Here is a 20,502-nt window from a genome sequence, read left to right as displayed (position 1 = left end):
CATTACTTTAAAAAAACAAAACAAAAAAACCCACACCGTGAACACTCCCTCCAACAAAGATTCACTTGCTCCAAGAACAAAACAACTGCTTTAGGTTAAGAGGTAGTAATTATAAACTGTTCTTCCCTCCTTGGGCCCCTACTGATCCCAAAGGTAAAAATGTATACCATTGAACATTGACAATTGAGTACCAAAGTATTAATAATTAAAATAAATATCCCCAAAGGTAGCACCTGCTTATTGGGATGGGGAACCTCTGGCCAACCATGTACTTTATGACTAAGCATTTTATTAGAAATCTCTGTAAAGAGAACAGACTTAGCAGTTAGAACTACAAAATCTTACTACCATGGAAGGTTGTCATAATTCTATTGCTGGTGTCTTACACTGTCATGTCACCATGGAGTATTTTTGTGTATTAACATGGGGTTGAAAGGAAGGCTAGGGAGGTTCATTTACCTACTCCAGACTTCATAACCCGAGTCGAGTTTTCAGGTTTTTTACTCCACTCAAAGTGACAACCAGGAAGAATGTCACTTGATCTTCTGCCATAATGAAAAAAAAATCTGTCAGCCACCTTTCAGTGTTTTGGTTTCTTATTAATTAACATAGTATGAATTATAGTATGTGGCAAAGGGAAATATTGTGGCCTCTGCTTGGTGCTTTAATCCAAAGGCAGGACGGAAAGGAGCTATGTCCCTGAGAAATCTATTTCATTTCAGATTTGATTCAACCTAGTTTCAGGGAAAAATCTAATTAATAGATTTAGAAATGAGTAAGGAAGAAAACATTTACATGGCGGAGCAGCCCTGAAGCCTGTTCAGAGCACCATTAGCGTAACTAATTCTTAGTTTTTTAGCATTTGTTGAGGACTTACCTAAAAAAATTTTTGAAACCAAGTCCATTTAAGCAATATACAGCAATGGAACTAGAAGACCATTTACTATCCAATTACCATGTTTATGGGCATACTGAGAATAGCCACAGTCCCTGTCCAGCAGGAAAATTTGACAGAAAACCCTAGTTTCTTCTAATAGCTGTTTATGGATGTTATAAAGGGAAAGTGTTCTTATGCTCATTTCCCCAATGAATAAACGACCATACACATGGGGCCAAAATACAGGAAGATCAAAGCACCAAAGCTAAGACAATGTCAACTGGCACCTGCTATATAAACCAAATGAGAGCAACATGATGTTCTCTTATACATCGTGCACAGCACAGGTTCCAATCCACCTCTTGATCCCAGCCCTTGATTTCCCCAAACTCATTCTAATTGGTGTACCCAGGTCATTATTGGATTCCGCTTTCTGGGTCCTTCAATTTGCTGTATATGTACTCTATGCCTAGTGTAATTAACTGCAAAAAATAATCTCTTCCAGAAACCTTTGTAACAAAATACCAGATTCCCTATTAACCATAAGGATCAAGTTTAACAGGCCAAAATAGAAGACAAGTCTGTCAGAATGTGTATAAATGACACAGGACTGTTCTGACCTCAGGCCCTGTGCTGAGTAAGAGTCACTGGCAAAGCCCCAAGGTGCAACAGTTGTAAATATCGGAGTCACAAGGAAACTGAAGAATGTTTCTCATTTAGTCATCCTCTGAGCTCTCAGCAGACCTCTCATCTGTAGCCACTTTCCAATTTGTGCGTTTGTTTGTCCTCTCCTGTTTTTCATTGCTAACTACTGGGATATTGACTTTATCTCTCTTTCTCCTTTTGGTTTTTTTAGTGTCTCTTTCCTCACTTTCCTCAGAACTGCTGGATGCACAATCACCTGACGGAGAAGTGTCACTTTCTGCCTCTAAAACTAAAGTAGGTTTTTTGAGAGACTTTTTCCTTGATTTTTTCTTACGCTTGTGTGGTTGTTTCCTGGTACCGGAAGCCCCAGTTTCTTCTGAGAACTCGTTTGAGGAATCTGCCATTATATCTGTAGCTTCCTTTTTGCTTTTCTTCTGTTTTTTGCGTGACTTTTTTTTCTGCTTTTTTTTGTGAGATTTCTTTGACTTCTTGTGTTTGTGAGACTCATGGGTAGATGATTTTACCTGGGGAGATCTTTTCTTTCCATTGGTAATATCTTGCTGATCACTAATAATAAAAAAGAAAAACTGCTTTACTATAGAAAGCAAAGTACACTAATATTTTAATACTCTGCACTATAAGTAGGAAGTTGGAATAAGTATGAATTTTAAAACAGCTTTGACATAGGGTTACTATAAATTTAATCACTCTGAGTTTTTGTTTCATCTTTAAGATGAACATAAAAACTCTAATCTGTAAAACAACACTAAAACCATTGAATATCATTGGACTCAGAAAAAAAAGTATATTGAGATTGGCTTACCACTAGTATACACGACACTAGGCATTATCCAAAAGAATTTTTTTGCCATTCTGATAGGAAGAGAGCTGTTTTGTTTAAAATTATTTTTAAAGAATTTTTAATATGAAATAAATCTAATCCGCCATACTGAACTACTGTATGGGACATTATAATGAAAAACTAAGTGCTATAGATATGTCAAACATCAATCAGGGAAAGGCAAAATACCAATCACCTTCCATCTAAATTGCCTATTATTTCTTGGTTATATTTTTAATGGAAAATGTTACATGCTTTGTAAAAACTAGGCACTCTATTTACAGTTCAGACTGTGTATTGAGCTTGGTTTCTAACTTTTTCCCCCACTGCACCTATTTGTCTTACCTGTCTGTTTCAAATTCTTCAGGGTATAATTCTTTATATCCACTGTGACCCCATCTGTAAAATGACATTTTATCACACATATTGTTAAAGCAATGCATGTTTTGGAAAATTAAATTAGACAGACTTTGGAGTGCATGCACACACAGAACAAAGAAAACAGATATGGTAGAGCCAACTCCGCATTACAGCTCAGTAACTTAGTTGGCTACATTTTTCTGTAGTGCACACTACTATTTCAGACACACAGGATTCCTTTTCTAATTTGTAAGAGAACTTACCATTCTCTTCCTTAAGAAACAGAAGCAAGTCTTATAATCTGCTCTTTAGCTATGAAGTACTTCTTCAAAATCACTTCATAATTCTGTCTACACTGGTACAGTTTTAAAATAGTAACTATTGAGTATAATTCAAATACCGTAAAAGTCACCCTTTTAAAGTGTACAAGTCAGTGGCTCTTAGTATATTCAGTGATGTGCAACCATCACCACTATCTAATTTCAGAACATTTTCATCACCCCAAAAAGAAACTCGGCATCTGTTAGGCAGTCACTCTCCATTCCTCCTCCTCCTGTAGCTCACAGCAACCACTAATCTTTCTGTCTCCATAGATTTGCCTATTCTGGATATAGCATATAAACAGAATCACATAGTAAGTGGCCTTTTCTGTCTGGCTTTTTCATCTACCAGAATATTTTCACAGTTCATCCACGTTGGAGCATATTATCAGTACTTTATTCCTTTTACTGCCAGATGATGTTATATTTGGTTGGCCAAAATGTTCATTTGTTTTTTTCTGTAAGATGGCTCCAGTAGGGCTTAGTTGTCTTTAACATCGTTTGAAACAATTATGTTAAACTGTATTGTGACAGCTGTCACACCAGCGTGCATTTTTTAAAAATTACCAAAATTGGTTAATTTTTGTGTAGTCATTTTAATATTGAAGATGGAAGAAAATACTCAATATTTTCAGCATATTATGCTTTATTCTTTCAAGAAAAGTAAAAACACAATTATTTACAACCACACCTGAAACAAAAACAAAAACAAACTAAGCAAACAGAACCACAGAAATGGAGATCACATGGAGGGTTATCAACAGGGGAGTGTGTGTGTGGGGAAGGTACAGAGAATAAATAGCATAGACGGTAGGTAGAAAACAGACAAGGGGAGGGTAAGAACAGTATGGGAAAAGTAGAAGCCAAAGAACTTATATGTATGACATATGCACATGAACTAAAGGGGGGAATGTGGGTGGGAGGGGGTGCACTGGGTGGGAGTGAAGGGGGGAAAGGGGGACAACTTTAATAGCATAATCAATAAAATATATTTTTAAAAAAGTAAAAACACTGGAACACAAAAAACAATTTGTGCAGTATATGGAAAAGGTGTTGTGTCAAAAGTGGTTTGCGAAGTTTCTTGGTAGTACTGACATTTTGGCCATATAGACTTTGCTATGGGGCTGTCTTATGCATTGGAAGATGTTTAGCGGCACCCCTGGCCTCTACCCAGTAGAAGCCAATAATGGGACATAGCCAACATACTCAAAACATCCAAATCAATAAAGTTATTGGTGAAAATGAAAAATGTGACTTTTACTTTACAGAAAAAAACATACGGACTTTTATACTGCATTTGTTTATCCATTCATCAGCTAATAGACATTTGGGTTTCCAATTTTTTGGCCATAATGAATAATTATGCTGTGAACATTTGTATACAAGTTTTTGTAGAAAAAATTGATTTTTTAAAGTATACATTCTCAGGCCAATATCATTAATGGTCACAAGAATTTAGTCACAAACCTGTCTGGCATGTTAGCTTCATAATCATATAACTTCTTGTTCCAGGATTTAGCCTTAAGAAAATCGTCTTCTAGTGCCCCAGAAATTTCATTCCTTGGCCTCCAATTGTCTCTTTGACTTTCTTCATCAAAACCATCACTACGCATTCGGCTATATGAGGAAACAGAAGAACTTTCATATGTGAAGCAATTTGTGAGGTTACTTTATGGAACATCATGCACAAAACTTACTGAACAAGCTAAGAGGGAAAACAAAACAACCTGATACTTTTTTAAAATCATGTAAAAAGACATGACCTGTTCCTGTACAGTTATCCAGTGAAAATCTGACCATTATTATCCATCCTATTGCAGAATATAAATGAAACAACTTCTGGACTGTGGCACACTGTAGCTCACTCATTAATTCTCAACTAGGAGGATATGCAAAGTGGGAAGCAGAGCACAATCACAGCTGGGGACATTTCAAACTACCCCAGAGATTCTAAATGTACTTCCTTCCTTTTAACCAGAAACTTGTTGTGATGAGGTCCTAGTAACAATGGGATCAGGGCCTAACCCAGGGGTGTCAAAATCATTTTCACCAAGGACCACATCAGCCTCACGGTTGCCTTCAAAGGGCCTAATGTAGTACACTTGGGTTGTGGGTTTGGTCCCTGGATAGGGTACATACAAGAGGCAACCAATCAATTCTCTCTTATACTCATGTTTCTCTCCTCCTCTTTCCCTCCCTTCCCCTCTCTCTAAAAGTAAGTAAATAAAAATCTTTATTAAAAAAACAAGTTTAAGGCTTCTTCTGTGCCTGGTACTATTGTAATGGGAATATAATGCAAATGAGACTATCAGAATCCCCATTCCTAAAGAGATTACGTTTAGCCCTTGCTGGTGTGGCTCGGTGTATGGAGTGCCAGCCTTCGAACCAAAAGGTCGCTGGCTGATTCCCCCTCAGGGCACATGAGCTGGGTTGCAGGCCAGGTCTCCAGTTGGGGACATACAAGAGGCAAGGAATCTATGTATATCTCCCTCTCTTTCTTCCTCCCTTCCCCTTTCTAAAAATAAAGAAATAAAATCTTTTAAAAAAAGAGATTATGTTTGAAGATTTATTCACCATGAGGGCATTACAGTCCACTCAAAAAGAATAGCATTTTCTTTTTTAAGAATAATATTTTGTTCCTGAAGTGCCACTTAGAATTAAATGACCAACACAAAACAAATCATTATCTGCACTAACAGTAATTCTAAATTCTCAAAAAACCACCTTCAGAGAGAAACAGACTGAAAAGACATTTATGTTGTGACTCTGCTTTCTTTACCACGGATACCCTGCATACTTTCTTTTCTAAAGCCATTTGCACACATCTAGTCACACTCCAAAGTCCACATATTCTGCAGGCACACTCATTCTTTTTAAATATCCTACTATTAACTATTTCCCTGGGTGACTTTAGAAATCTGATTACTTTTAGTCATTTTTCATACACACAGCTGAACACTAACAGGCATATGAGGCCCAATAAATGTTCCTAACAGACATTCCTATACTGCTACAAGTAAGACAACTAAGCCAGCATAATACTTCATATTTACACTAAAATTAATAAGGTAATGTAAAAGGCTGTGTGATTTGGCAAAAATAGTGAGTAGATAGGGTAGGAAAAGGGGAGGGAGGGAAAGGAAAGGAAAGGAAAGGAAGGAAGGGAGGGAGGGAGGGAGGAAAAGGAATGGAAAGGAAAGGGGGAAAGAAGGAAAGAAAAGGAGCTGGAAGAGACTGAAAAACTAACAGGGGAATGGAGTAAATGATCAGCTAAGTGACCATATGATACAAATAGAAAATCTAAGGTTAAAAACCATCAGGTATAATCAGAATCCACAGAATACTCAATGTTTAGAGTTGTTCGAGGTAGACACTTAAGTACAAAGAACGGAACCATGTGCATCATAGCCACTATCTTTATGCTTGGGTCTAGGTTTGTGAAAGAAAGAAGGCTTAAGGACTCACAGAACTGAATTCATATATCTTTGGCACACCAAAATGTTTTTAAACAAAAGTTGATCATTCTGAATAAAATGAAAATGATTTTGGTTCTCATAGCTCCAACCTCACCTTGAACTGCTAGGTAACATTTTCCTTTTGGTTCCCCGGTAAGCATCTTCCATCTGTTTCTCCAGTTCTCTTATTTTCCACATATCTGATTCCTCCTGAATCTACATTTTTTCAATAGGGAAGAAATGAAAGTAAGTTACTAAAAATAACACTTTACATAACAAAAAAGCAACTAAAAATACAGTCTGCTCTATTTATTGGATTTTAGATTGGGTTATGATCAAGAACCTGAGAAACTGCCCTAGCTGGTACGGTTCAGTAGATTGAGTGTTGGCCTGCAAATCAAAGAGTCTCCAGTTCAATTCCCAGTCAGGGCACATGCCTGGGTCGCCGGCCAGGTCTCCAGCAGGGGTTGCATGAGAGGCAACCACACAAGGTACATTTCTGTCTCCCTTCTCCTCTCTCTAAAAATAAATAATAAAATATTTTTTTTAAAAAAGGACCTGAGAAATTAATTCTGGCTTCTCTAATATGATTAAACAATCCAACGCAGTAAATCTCAAATATGTAGAATTCTGCAGCAACAGAACTTTTTAACCCCTGCATAGACAGACACACTTTCAACTTTATTAATTTTGCAATTATACTGTAATTATCAAATGATAATCCCCTATGTTTCTAAAATGCTTTGTGATTTAAACTGTATCATCTCAATCGAACCTGAAGCAATCTTATGAGGAAAGCCAAGCAGATACCATTATTATATTTTACTGAGAAGAAACAAAAGTTCAGAGGTTTTACCAAAGTCAAAAGGCTTACTTAGTAAAGACAGGTCTTTAAACTTTTCAGGCTAAGTTTCTTTTTACAACATTATAATTTTTATTGAAAATAAAGCAAAACAAAATAAAACGTAAGAATTGCTAGAGAATTTCCAGAGAAGCAGATTACAAATGACCAAAAAACAAGAATATGTTTTATTTCTAAGTCATCTTCTAAAATTATTAGAAGGGGGATTATTATTAATCCCCATCTTCTAAAAATTATTATTAGGGGATTATTATTAATCCCCTACCCAGATGAAAAATCATCTTCTAAAATTACAAATACAATCAAGTCACACTTGGCTTAAAAACATTTCTAAGTCCTCCTATCATATCATGTTAAATCTGTGCTAGATTTATCTTTTTTTAGCCATCACTTTCAAACCTAAGCTCACCATTCAACTAGGGGTGATTTAATGCAACTATCAGAGGCTGATATTTTATACACTCATAAAATATCAGATAATATGATAGTAATACCATTTATGATCAAACTAGAGTTGTACAGTTCACGAAAAAAAACTAAACAAGGGTCCTTGGCCCTCTTTTCATTATATGTATTCTCCTAGGTGACTTCATCCACTCTCATGACTTTTTGGGTATTTCGATAATACCCAAACTTCTATGTCTAGCCTCAGTATTTCTCCTTTCCTCCAAGTCTGAATTTCCAACTGTCTGGACTTCCTATAAGCACCTCACTATCAACATGTTCAAAACCAAATTAATTACAGTTCAAATAATATTTGTCTCTTTTCTTTTGTTCCCTATCTCAATAAATAGCATCATCCAGCCATCATTTACCCAGCCACACAGGTAGTTTTATGTTTGATTCCATAATTATAACCATCATCCAATCAGTCACTCGGTTCTTTGGATTCTGCCTCCTAAATTCCTCATTTTCATCCCTGCGTTCATGTGAACCCTCCTCAACATCTCTCACCTGTAACATTGCAACTGCTTCCTAATTAGTCTGTTCATGGTTTCACCCTACTTCATCTATCCCCTACCCAGATGAAAAATCATCTTCTAAAATTACAAATACAATCAAGTCACACTTGGCTTAAAAACATTTGATAGTTTATCTATCACCTAGAGGAAAAAAATTTAGTCTCCAAGCATCATAATCCACTCAGGCCCCATCTTCTATCACTATACCCTACATTCCTTATTTTCTGGATGCACACAATTTCTTGCCATGCCCCAAGTGCTTCGTGCATTTTCTTATTGCCACAGTAGTACCTGATTTTCTCTGTTCATCAACTAGTTCAAATATCAGCACCTCAAATACCACCCATTCTCTGAAGCCTTTCCTAATTCCCCAAGGCAGATTTCATTATTCCCTCCTTAGTGCACTATCTCTACTACAGTAATTATGAAACTATACTGTAATTACCTATTTCATTCATCTTGTATCACCCAACAGTGACAAAATAATGTTTGGCACACTGTAAGCCCTCACTTAGTACTGAGAAATAACTAGGTTGTACCTCTTACCTTATTGTGAGCATCGGTGTGCCGGATGACATTCCTCAGGAGGACTTTTCCCAGTGGCACCCGGGACATTCTTCAATCTGAAATGAATCAATAAGTAACATTTAAAAATAATTTCCTTTACTACCTTATCTTTTATTATAACGTTATTTAACAAAGCATGAGGTAAGGGAAAGATCATTTAAAATTCATAGGTCCTGAGTAATGGTTTTTCCTTCACCATTAAAAGGGAAAATGCCTGACCACAGAAATGTGAAGGTAAAAGAATAGTGTACATTGGAGTTCTTTGAAGTGACACTATTTTATTTACTCCTCAAAATTATTGTAAGTTTTATATGAGGCAAGTGTTTTCATTCCTAGCTAGTAAATAAAATTCCCTTAAAGCCATTGTAGCAGGCCAAAGGGTCAAAGACAAACACAGTCCAGATTAAAAATCAATTCTTGAGTCCTAATTACTGGAGCAAATATCAGGACTTGAGAGTGTTGGGGACCACAAATATCAACAATAACAAAAACTGACCCCTAAAATCATCAAATACAGAAATATCCTAAATTTCTCCATTCAAGGGAATTTCTTCTATTTTGTATAGAAGCCTCCAAAAAACATAACAGGGATATTCATGTGTGTTGCTAGCAGGGGCTTTGTGCAACCACCCCACCGCTCACTCACCCCTCGATCCTGAGGAAATCAGGCATCTTGTTACTGTGAGACGAAGAACCACTCCATTACAAGATCTCCTCCGACCCAGGAAGCCAAGGAGTCAGTGCTCAAAGGCAGCTCTGCAGCTTCACCCGAGTCCTTCGTGAAAATGCAGCCTTCCCACCGGTTATTCTGCCCTCACCCGTGCCCCAGGCCACCGCTGCCTTTCCCTCAGCCCAGACCCACCCGCAAGATATCTGTCGGGACAGAAGTCGGAGGCTGCGCCGGCGAGGAGTCCGGACGCCCGGGTTGGCCGGGGCATTACCGGCTCAGGCTCCTCTGGGACGGACCCCGCGATTAACTTTCGTTCCCAATGGGGACGCTTTGGACGGGTACGGCCGTCGACTGGGCCCCAAGAGCATCTAAAGTGCCTGAAGGGGGGGCTGAGGCTTCCAAGTGGAAGACAGAGAAAATACCCTCATCTCTGTCATCGGAATCCCTGCCCCCCAGCGACTAAGAAGCTCTCGGTAGCCTTCCCTCCAAACACCCTCCCCACAGAAACGCACACAAACACACCCATACCGTGCACCGCTGCCTCGCGTGGCGGAGGTGGGGGCAGGAAGCGGTTTAGGAGAAAGAGGACACGCTTCCGTTTCAGGCCGGAAGTCGTGCTGCTGAGAAATTCTTCCCACCATCAGGAGACTCAGACTTTCAGAGGGAGGGTTTCCAGGTCACTCGAGAGGTCAACAGGTGCAGAAGGGAGGCGGACGCCTTCCTGGAAAAGAGGTGGGTGGGGCTCAGCCGAGAAGTGAGGCCCAGGAGGGGGGGATTCCGGAACTGAATGTAAAAACCTTTCTGCTGGGAGCTTGCCGGACCCAGTTATGTGCGTACCTAGCCTGGTTACCCTGGTAACAGGCGTCACGGTTTGTAAAGAAGCCGAGGAAAGAGGTGGGTTCTCAGGCCTCTAGAATGATTGTCCGTTAGTTAAGTTTCCCCTTTAGTCTAACCCTAATATAGTATTTGAAGAACTGAAACTTCCTCTTTTCCTCATTCTATGGATGCTCTGGAACAACGTTCAGTAGAGGAGTGGTGGGTGCGAGGGAACTTATGTCAAAATGTAGAGAAGATATTATTTTCTCATACAGTGTTGACCAATTATTCCAGCCTCACTGCATTAGCCTACTTAATCCTCATAATAACCCCATGAGATAGGTAATGTCTTCATTTTGAGGATAATTAAATGAAGCGCATATATAACTCAGTTGCTCAAGATCACGCAGCTAGTAAATGATAGTACTAAGGTTAGAATCCAGGCATTCTGGCTCCAGGGTCCATGCTTTTAACTACTAAGCTATGCAGAGGACCGAGGAAATCTCATGTAGCCCTCATCACATACACACCTCTGGCAATTTCCAGACCGCACAGGGCACCAGTCAGCCAAAACCCAGGCGCTGGAAAAAGGAAACTATCGGGAAATCCAGAGTCAAATGGGTACTCGCTCCCCTCACAGCTTGTGAGGGTCTAGGTAGAGGTAAGGCCGTATTATCTGGAGAACAACTTGAGAATTTAACAAGGGGTAGTAGATAATTCAAGAATAAGGAAAAGATAAAGTGGTTCTGATCCGCAATCTTTAGACATGTGTTAGGGATAACAGCTAACTTCACCAAAACAATTCCTGACCTGTTCTCCCCAAAAGAAATGAATCAATAGTTACACAGTTATTTTTCCTTAAGTCATGTCTTTCCACAATAGACTCAAGAGGGCTATTCACCTCAATTATGGAATCATCCTCAAAGGGTCTGCTCACCCAAGTTAATCAGTTGTGGAACCTCTTAGATGATCTTGCTGAAAGTAACCCTGAGAGCTACAAGAAGTTCATTCAACAGCAGCTGAAAGAGGGCAAACAGCTCTGTGCTGGCCCAGAACCACAGCTCTGTCTACAAACAAGAATCCTGGTAGGTAGATGTGGTGCCCCGGGGGATTTTCCCTTTTTCCAGCCACCTGGGTTTTGGCTGACTGGTGTCTCCTGTAGTCTGGAAATTGCCAAAGGTGTGTGTGTGATGAGGGCTTCCATGAGACTTCCTCAGTCCTCAAGTCCTGAATGAAAAGACCCTGCAATAACCACAGAATAGCTTACCCTTCGCTATTGCTACTTCAACACAAGAAAACTTGAGGGAAACTGCCACTCTTAAGTGGAAAATGAAGTGCAATGTGGAAGATTGCATTGAAAGAGTAAAAATGGGATTCATACTGATATACATTGGAGATCTCAAAATGAGATATTTTTTCTTGTTAGAATGAAATAAAAAGTAACAATGTAATAATTTAATAGAGAATCATAGACTAGGAGATTTTTCAAACAAAGAGAAGTTATTTAGTTGGGGACATAAGGAAGTGGGTACAAGAGTGTCAAACAAATTTACCTGAAACAACTGCTTAGCTCAATTCCCCCTTTCTCCTCCCAGTTACTCTGAGAGTAGCAACTGAATTCTTGATGAAAAGCTTTGGGGAAATCAGGTAACAGTATTTCTCAAACACAGTTTTAATGCATTTAATGACTTACTTGAAGCCTAAAGTTCTAACTCTTCAAATTCTGTGATGTATTACTTTTAGGATATTATTTAAACATAAAAACTGGGCTTTAAGATATGCAAAATTATTTGATTTCTAGAAACCAAAAGAAAAAATACTTTTTATCAACTTATGTCAGTGGAAAAGAATTCCAGTTCCACAATCAACCACTCATCCAATACCTCTAAGTGTTGGCAGACCAGAAGATATGTCTGAAACATCAGGTACATAGAAATAGGGGACCCAAAGCATATTTTAAAAATTGTATCGGGAATACCATGAACCAGATTTTACTTGGTAAAAGACATTACATGTCAACTATTTTATTTGGTTACAATGTAGGGATTGACTAAGTAAATGTACCTTTATGCAAATTGAATACTGTGTCTAATAATATGAGCTGTTTTAAACCTGTATAAAATGCCTACTTGAAATTTTGTGTACATAGCATCATTATGGTTGCCTCTGAAAATATAGCAATAAAATGTATACATTCTAGCTTTATCAGGATGATGACCTAATATATTACTTGACAATATCATTAGTGAAACAAGCTGTCTTCATTTCACACTCTCTGAATCTCACACGCAGATGTTTACACTGTCATCGATGTTGCCTACAACCCTGATGTTCTCCAGGCAGCAGAGAAGGACCAAGTGAAAAAAGACCAATTAATACGGATGGCCATGAAATGCATTGAGGAACAATTCCAGTTCACTCTCTCACACTTTTACCATATTACTAAATTTAAAATAAAAGGAAGCATTCAAAGAATGAAACAAAATCTGGTGAGAATCCAAACTGACCACATGGATTTAAGAGAGAACATGAGAAAGGGTAAGTTAATGAATATAAATGAAAAATTAAACTGACTTAAAATTTTTGTATCCTGTGTACATTTTACAAACTAGAAATCTCAATTTTAGAAGATGAGAAACTTAAAAAAGAAAAATGTTAGATATTAGAAATATTAGCATGTCCTTAAAGATTTTTAAAACCTACAAACTTTTCAATATTTTTGGTTTAAGATTCTGATTTAAGTTTCCCAATTTTTAAGTTTCCCAGCTAATTTAGCTGCAGTTTTATCTGCCATCTTGGCTAACACTGTATATATATTGCAGCTGATAGCTTGGTAGTAATTTATGTTGTTGATTAATTTTGTGGTTTTTATCCCCCCTTTATTTCATAAAGAACTAACCCTTGAACAGATAAGTAGTAGTGTGAGCAATCCAGATCACTTCCCTCAACTTTTACTACAAAGAGACCAAGTTTCAGACAAAAAAGGGTGCCTGATAGAAGAGATTTCCAGTACAGAGATCCAGGTGGACATGGAGCGACCAGCCTATGAGTTAAAAATCGTGGCGGATCAGAATAAGAAACCACTGAAAATTGAATTAAAGGTTGAATTACCCGGTATTAATTCAGTGTCTCTCTGTGACCTTAGTGTTTCTCAGGTAGGTTGAATAGTTTATACTATAAATTTGTATTGGTCAATATTCCCTATATTATGCTATAGTAACAAACTCCACAATCTCAGTGGTTTAATAATTTGCTCAGGTTACATGTCAGCTAGGCCTGCTCTGATTGACAAATCTTACACATTTCAAGATACAGGTAAAGAAGCAATTCCCATCTGACACATGTCATTTTCCTGGCAGGGAGAAAATAGAAATGGCCAAGCCATGCAATGGATCTTAAAATTTCCTCTCAGACATGGCATGTATCACTTTTACTCACTTTCTATTAGCCAAAGTAAGTCACTAGACCAAGTGCTACATCGATAGGGCAGGGACAAATACTCTTCTCAAGAGTCATCACAGGAAGTTGCACGGCAGGGATATATGTGTGATCCTCTTATAGAAGATCAAATAATTGGCAATAATCCTCACTCTACCACAGTCCATCCACACTTGGTCACAAATACTTGCACCTTTTCTCAAGAAAGACACTTCCAATTCCATTATCACACTCCAAAGTACAGGATTTTGCCATGATAGCCTGCATTCTGCTCCTGTCAAACCAGACCTGTGAACTGCAAACACAAGAGACGATAACCACAATTAATAATCTCGATTCAGAAATGGTAAAAATACAAGGTACATAGCAGTTCTGAAATCCTGGGCAACAGTGTTTTGAGAGTACTATTCCCTAAATAGGGTTGACTACGTTCTCAGTTAGGCCATGACAGATTTCTTTATTACCTAGCTCCCTTGTTCCCGCTGTTTCCCATTACTTTCCGTTCCATTCTTTGGGAGGTTGCTGCCCCCTCCTCCCCAGCCCTGCCCCAACTTTCACTATCTACTTTGGCCACCTGTAAAGAGAGCAGGGGGGGAAGATTATTCCATCCTTAGATGCTGAGCAGTTTATTCAGCCTGTTTCATACCCACAATGTTGGGGTTCGAAGATTATTTTAAATTAGTTTTAGTCCAGGCTGGCAACATTTGTACTTCATTCCAATCAGTGCTATACCTAACAGTTTATTTTTAGACATGTCCATTTTTCAGTGACCTGTGTTTTTGACTGAATAGCTATCATCTGAACCAAATGTAGAGATTTACTGAGGTCTACCTTAACCCAGGTAGAAATTTTAACAAAAGTATAAACTTGTGATTTAGTTTTTGCCTCCAGGCTGTCTTAATCAGTCTATGTTGATATTTGAAAATCTAAATTTTATTCTTTACTGCTTGAAAATAAAAATTAGTTGCACTTTTGTCAAGTCTTCGAATTTCTGATCTCTGCATATTCCAACTTTGCTTGCAAACTGGTAAATTCTAGTCTAAGTTCATCTTTTTGTTGTACCTTGTTAGATGTAGACAATAAAACCAATGCATGCTACCAACATTTTATTTTCTCACTTCTTTACCTAAAGCTACAAATTAACTAGGTACACAATTTGTCTTCCAAATTATTTATAGTTTTCCTAAGGGATTTATCATTATGAAACATGCATCACCATCTTTTCAGCGTCCAATAAGTTTCCTTGCTATTTGCTAGTCTGCCCCAAAGTCAATTCACACAATTTGGGATCACAACACCCATCTTCTGGTACTGCTACCAATAAACTTCTGATGTATTAAGTGGCAATGACAAATAATCTCAAAAGCTCGGGAATTTACAGCAGCAACTTTATTGCTCATTGCAGGTCACATGGCAGTAAATTGAGATCTTTTTCTTACGAGAAAGGAGTAACTTGGGAACAGTAATTTAATAGCACTAATTTTAACCAGGAAATATTTTTGTATTTTCATCCTTTAAAATCTTCCATGTTTTATTATTCTTAGGATGATTTATTGATTGAGGTTTCTGAGAAGTACAGATTACATCTGAATCTTCCAGAATCTGTGAATACTGAAATGACTACAGCAAAATTTATCAAAGAGAAAGCTACATTAATCGTCACAATGCCATTGGTGTAAGTCAAGAGCACTATGTTTTTCAGGTTTTCAGTGATAATGTTATGTGAATTATAGGACCTTCATTATGGGTGAAGAGATAAATTGGTTTCCTTAAACACTAGTTTCATATTTTCTAAGAATTCCTTTTGATGGAATGAGATTTTCTCATAAGCTGTTACCTTAAAAAAAATAAACTCTCCTCAAATAAATTTGACACCAAGCAAAAACTACTAAAAATAGTATTGCCTTGATATATTTGTTTTGAAGATATTTGTAATGGTCTTAAGTAACAAACACCACTTGGAAAAATTCTATTTGTTTCCAAGTAACGTGAGAATTCTCAGTTTGCTGCTTGAAAAAAAATTTTGTCTCTGGTTATTTTTGAATCAGAAATAAATCCCAGAATGCAAGAAGTTTTTTTATTATCAATATGGGCCATAGCAGGAAAAGTTTCCTCCAGCAATAAAGATACAAAGCCAATGTAATAATGCAAACATATTGCTTCTGTGAACCTATGTACTTCTATAGAACAGCTCTGGAGTGCAAGCTGACCAGGTAGGCCTTTTAATATTAGATGTAGACTTTTCTGTGGATTGGATACAATGAAGCAGTAATAGTACTTGAATATTATTGCACATATGATGCAAAATACATCCAACTCTAATTTAAGAAAAAGAAGTTGACTTGGGGACAAGTGCCTTTCTCCTAGGAAAGTAATTTTTAAAAATACAGAGGTGAAATACTTTTCAATTCCCATTCATCAAGTTGTCAGATAGTTGTTTAATACAAAGGTATCAACTTCCCTATTTATATCCCAGGTAAGCAATGCTTACATCAAACTATAAACATCCCTTAATTATCTTTTCTACATACAAAACGACTTCCTTGTGATTGGTTTCTAGTTCAACAGTCTTTAAATAAAGTTCTTACTAATTTTAAAACTTTTTAACTTTAGAAACTGTTATATGTGTAATAGGTATAATTGATACATGACTTTAAAAACATTTTTTATTTAATATTTTATTTTTAGAGAGAAGGGAAGGGAAGGAGAGACATCAGTGTGTGAAACATTGATTGGTGGTGATTGGTTGCCTCTCACACGCCCCCAACTGGGGACCCTGTCCTTAACCCAGGCTGACTGGGTTAAAGGACAGGGTCAAACTGACTGCCCCTCAGTTTTGCAGGACAATGCCCATAGTCCAGGGCTAAAAACATAATTTTCTTAAACTTCACCTGGATTTGAATCCTTCAAGCAAATAGGATAATTTATCATCTGAAAATGGTCTACAATTGTATAAAGTCCTAAAATTAACAAACCTATTATATTCTCATCTCTCCAAACACTTGGAGTGCTTTCACGTTTTCTTCTGCAAAATCAATCAAAACTGATTTCCTGACTGAACCTCTCTACTCTTGTACTCTCATCATTTACTTATGTCCGCATCTGTGTATCTGTGTACACATTGATGAAATGCATTTCAAGGTCCAACACACTTAATGATTAAATGTTAAATTAATATCCTAATTATTTCCCAAAATATTTTCACTGATACTATCTTAGTGGATCTTATATTCATATAACCATCTGTCCTTACCCCTCCCTACAAAAAGCAAAACTGCCCAGGAGGAGTATTAACTAATAATGAACTGTGGTTTGAATCTTACAGACATCTTTTGGTTTCAAAACTGGAATTTGAAGTTGACATAAATTGTTCTTGATTTAAAGACCAGTTTTCCATAAACTTGGTTTTAGATCAGATTGTCAGTAGTGAGGGCTTGATTTTTAAGGCTAGAACCACGGGAGCGCTTGTCCCTGGACTGGTGAGCCAGAAGAGAAAAGCAAGGAAATCTAGGTGCCTAGACAGCTTCCTAGGAAGGCTTTTGGGAATCTAGGAGATGGACCTGGTGAGTACTTTTAAGTCAAGATGTCGAGTCCAAAAGCTGTTCTAGCTTAAGTGGGAAGACCAGACACTAGACCCTGTAAAAAAATTTGAAGAGTCACAGGAAGCACAGGCAGTGGGAAGCACTCTTGGAAGCAAGTCTCATAAACTGAGAAGTCTGTGAGATAAACTGAGGGCTGAAGTGAAACAATGTCAAGCCAGAGTGAGTAGAAGGGTGATTGTTGGCCAGCTTTCCTAGGGTGTAAAAGACGTAATTTGGGAACTGGCAAATTTGTATGTTCTACCTGTGATCTTACTGGATCGATTACAGTCCTTGATCCTTCATCAAACCTGTAGCGATTCTTTGTGCTTCCTCCCACACTCTATTGGAATAGCTCAGCTATTATCCACATCTCAAGTTCAGTAGTAGTGAATGCAAAAGCCAAGGATATTACTGTACTGATAAATATTTATCAGGTGATTTGGATGCCAGGATTGTTCCAATAGTCTGCTCATTGGTTCTCTCCTGCTATTTGTACTTCTCCAGTAAATCCTGCATAGCCAATAAAATGCTTTCATAAAACACTGCATCATTCTCTTGCTCAAAAACCTTCAATAACCTTTCATTGCCCATAGGATATGATCAGCCTTCCTTTTTTTTTCCCCCTCACCTTCCCAGCTCTCTTCCATTTCCCTCTTCACTCCCTTTCTTCCCTCCTTCCCTTCACTTTAAGTAAAATATATGTAAATATATATATGAAGTGCAGAACCTTTTACAAAGTAAACCCACCCTGTACCACACAAATCAAAGCAGAGATTACCAGTGCCCTGGAAGTCTCCCTCTTGTATCCTCCTGGTCATTTCCCTTAAGGTCACCAGTCTTTTGACTTGTCATCATACATTTGTTTTTACCTGTTTTTGAACTTCCTATGGATGTTAAAAGTATAAAACTCTTGTCTGGCTTCTTTGACTGAATGTTACCTCTGAGATTTCATCCGTGTTTTGCATGTAGTGGTCATTCTTTTTTATTGCTGTATAGTAATACGATCTTATGAATATTCCACAATTTATTTACTTATTGGACTGTTGGTGACATTTGGGTTATTGGAGCTGTTTCACTTTCCGGACATTAAGAATGATGCTGCTATGAACATTCTTGTTCCTATGTTTTTGGTATAAAAATATACAATTTTCTATTAGGTGTGAATTTGGTAGAATTGCTACAGCACAGAGTATGCATATTAGCTTTAGTAAATAATGCTGAACAGTTTTTGAAAGTGACTGAGCCAATTTTATGTTCCCAGCAAGTATACATGATTTCCATTGTTTTGCATCTTTATTGCCAGTTAAAAAAATCTGACATACTGGTGGGAGTGTAATAGTATCTTATTGTGGATTAATTTTGCATTTGCCTAATAAGGGATGATGTTAAGTACCTGTATTGGACTCTTCAAAGTCTTAGGTTATAAAGTATGCTTCTCAAGGCTTTTGCAAAAATTGTATTGGGTTGTCTATCTCTTATTAAACTGTAGAATTCTCACATATTGTGGATATTAGTTCTTTGTTGGGTGTATCTTTTATTTTATAAATATTATACTCTGCCTTGCCTTTTCACTCTCTGATGGTGTCTTGTGATGAAAACAAGGCTTTGTTTTAATGAAGTTTGATTTAGGAATCTAATTTTATACTTACCACTCTTGTTTCAATTTAATAAATCTTTCCCTAACTTAAAAAAAAAAAAAAAACAGCTCTGGCTGGTGTAGCTCAGTGGATGGAATTCCGGCCTGCAAACCAAAGAGTCACTACTGGTTCAATCCCATCAGGGCACATGCCTGGGTTGCAGGCCAGGTCCCCAGTTGGGGGCACTCGAGAGGCAACCAATTGATGTTTCTCTTGCACATGAAAGTTTCTCCCTCTCTTTCTCCCTCCTTCCCATTCTCTCTAAAAACAAATATTTTTAAAAGATTTTTTTTAATTAATTTATCTTTAGAGGGGAAAGGGAGAGGGAGAGAAATATCAATGTACGGTTGCCTCTCACGAGAGAAATATCAGTGTACGGTTGCCTCTCACGTGTCCCCTGCTGGGAACTGGCCTGCAACACAGGCATGTGCCCTGACTGTGAATCGAGCTACGATCCTTTGATTCACAGGCCCGCGCTCAATCCACTGAGCTACACCAGCCAGGGCACAAATAAATATTTTTTAAAAATTATCAGTGTTTATTTTTCCATGTATTCCAGAGTTTCTGCATTACTGGGTGATGCGTATTCCCTTGCAACATGTTTCCTATCATGCCTTGCACTGGTCAACCCTCTTGTAGACCACGACTTGAGATACTATATAACTACATTCACAAACCTCAGGACTGGAGTAAAATACCTAACACATCCAGATCACACTTTCATCTTGCTATGTACCATATTCCAACATTAGGTGCTTCAGTAACTCTTTGAATTTTAAGTGTTTAAATTATATCATTGAGAACTCAGTCCTGATTTTATCAATTCTATAAACTCAAAATGTTTCTGTATTAAGAGTTTATACAGATTAATGAGCTATTCCTGCTCTTAATCATTTAATATGAAAATTAATTACTGACAGGTCAACAATTAGACCAGACACATAAAACAATCTAATTTGAACCAAACCATCATTTCTAGGTTTTACTCTCAATTCTGGTAAGATAAATAGACTGAATCCAGATTTAGATTGTAGGTCAGGTTAATTTTTAACTTGGAACAATTTTGATTAGAAGGTAACTTTTTATTTTTCTTTCAAGGGAACTAATGTTTAAAGCCATAAACATTAGTAAAGACTGAATTATCTCTGAAGTTTCATGTATTTGAACCAGATGCAGCTCCTAGTGATGATGGTCCCTTGTGATAAGCTTGTTCCTTCTGCATAATCTTCAGTTCGAGCTATAATTATGAATAACTGTATTGATGTTTTCATAACAGTACAAGAGAAATATCTGTGGAATATATGGAGTGTCACTTGTATACCATGTAATAATAAATATTTAGAAATCAATTCAGGCCAAACTTCTGGCCAACATGTAGGCGTATGTGGAAACACTACACCTCCTCGCACAACCAAATTTAAGGACAACAAAGATTTAGAGACAAAAATAACCAAAAGAGACAGAAAACTGA

At 37.5% G+C, this 20,502-nt stretch overlaps 2 protein-coding genes across 7 annotated transcripts; one reads left to right on the top strand and one right to left on the bottom strand.

Annotated features, from left to right (window-relative positions):
- Positions 1 to 272: 272 nt before the first annotated feature.
- NKAPD1 (NKAP domain containing 1) lies at positions 273 to 10,149 on the bottom strand. Of its 5 annotated transcripts, none has more exons than XM_037065584.1 (7): positions 10,088 to 10,141; positions 9,536 to 9,568; positions 8,869 to 8,945; positions 6,614 to 6,714; positions 4,511 to 4,660; positions 2,709 to 2,762; positions 273 to 2,089 (listed from the first exon to the last, which is right to left on the bottom strand). In XM_037065584.1, the coding sequence occupies exons 3-7, from the start codon at positions 8,935 to 8,937 to the stop codon at positions 1,594 to 1,596; spliced, it is 870 nt and encodes a 289-aa protein (XP_036921479.1). In that variant the 5' UTR covers positions 8,938 to 8,945; positions 9,536 to 9,568; positions 10,088 to 10,141; the 3' UTR covers positions 273 to 1,593. The 5 variants fall into 5 exon arrangements, with proteins under 5 accessions (XP_036921479.1, XP_036921478.1, XP_036921480.1 ...); XM_037065583.1 differs by having other exon boundaries at positions 9,536 to 9,664; positions 10,088 to 10,115; XM_037065585.1 differs by lacking the exon at positions 9,536 to 9,568 and having other exon boundaries at positions 10,088 to 10,149.
- A 20-nt stretch (positions 10,150 to 10,169) lies between these two features.
- PIH1D2 (PIH1 domain containing 2) lies at positions 10,170 to 18,690 on the top strand. Of its 2 annotated transcripts, none has more exons than XM_037065580.1 (7): positions 10,170 to 10,453; positions 11,258 to 11,460; positions 12,177 to 12,300; positions 12,668 to 12,913; positions 13,268 to 13,530; positions 15,358 to 15,488; positions 16,502 to 18,690. In XM_037065580.1, exons 1-7 carry the CDS (start codon positions 10,387 to 10,389, stop codon positions 16,686 to 16,688), a joined length of 1,221 nt encoding a protein of 406 aa, XP_036921475.1. In that variant the 5' UTR covers positions 10,170 to 10,386; the 3' UTR covers positions 16,689 to 18,690. The 2 variants fall into 2 exon arrangements, with proteins under 2 accessions (XP_036921475.1, XP_036921476.1); XM_037065581.1 differs by having other exon boundaries at positions 10,366 to 10,453; positions 11,239 to 11,460.
- Positions 18,691 to 20,502: the final 1,812 nt, after the last annotated feature.

This window comes from Sturnira hondurensis, unplaced genomic scaffold (genome assembly GCF_014824575.4).
Source record: "Sturnira hondurensis isolate 20B ecotype Veracruz unplaced genomic scaffold, ASM1482457v3 Scaffold0015793, whole genome shotgun sequence".
Taxonomy (NCBI): Eukaryota; Metazoa; Chordata; class Mammalia; order Chiroptera; family Phyllostomidae; genus Sturnira; species Sturnira hondurensis.
The sequence above is the reverse complement of the archived record's forward strand: the minus strand, read 5'-3'. Positions and strand labels throughout refer to the sequence as shown.

Coding starts and splice junctions, on each gene's coding strand:
- NKAPD1 (XM_037065585.1), bottom strand. CDS start 8,937: ATGTCCCGGGTGCCACTGGGAAAAGTCCTCCTGAGGAATGTCATCCGG. Junction 4,661..6,613: donor ATGTTACCTAGCAGTTCAAG/GTGAGGTTGGAG, acceptor TTCCTCATATAG/CCGAATGCGTAGTGATGGTT. Junction 2,090..2,708: donor GAAGAATTTGAAACAGACAG/GTAAGACAAATA, acceptor TTTTATTATTAG/TGATCAGCAAGATATTACCA.
- PIH1D2 (XM_037065580.1), top strand. CDS start 10,387: ATGTGCGTACCTAGCCTGGTTACCCTGGTAACAGGCGTCACGGTTTGT. Junction 12,301..12,667: donor AGATATGTCTGAAACATCAG/GTACATAGAAAT, acceptor TCTCACACGCAG/ATGTTTACACTGTCATCGAT. Junction 15,489..16,501: donor ATCGTCACAATGCCATTGGT/GTAAGTCAAGAG, acceptor TTTTATTTTTAG/AGAGAAGGGAAGGGAAGGAG.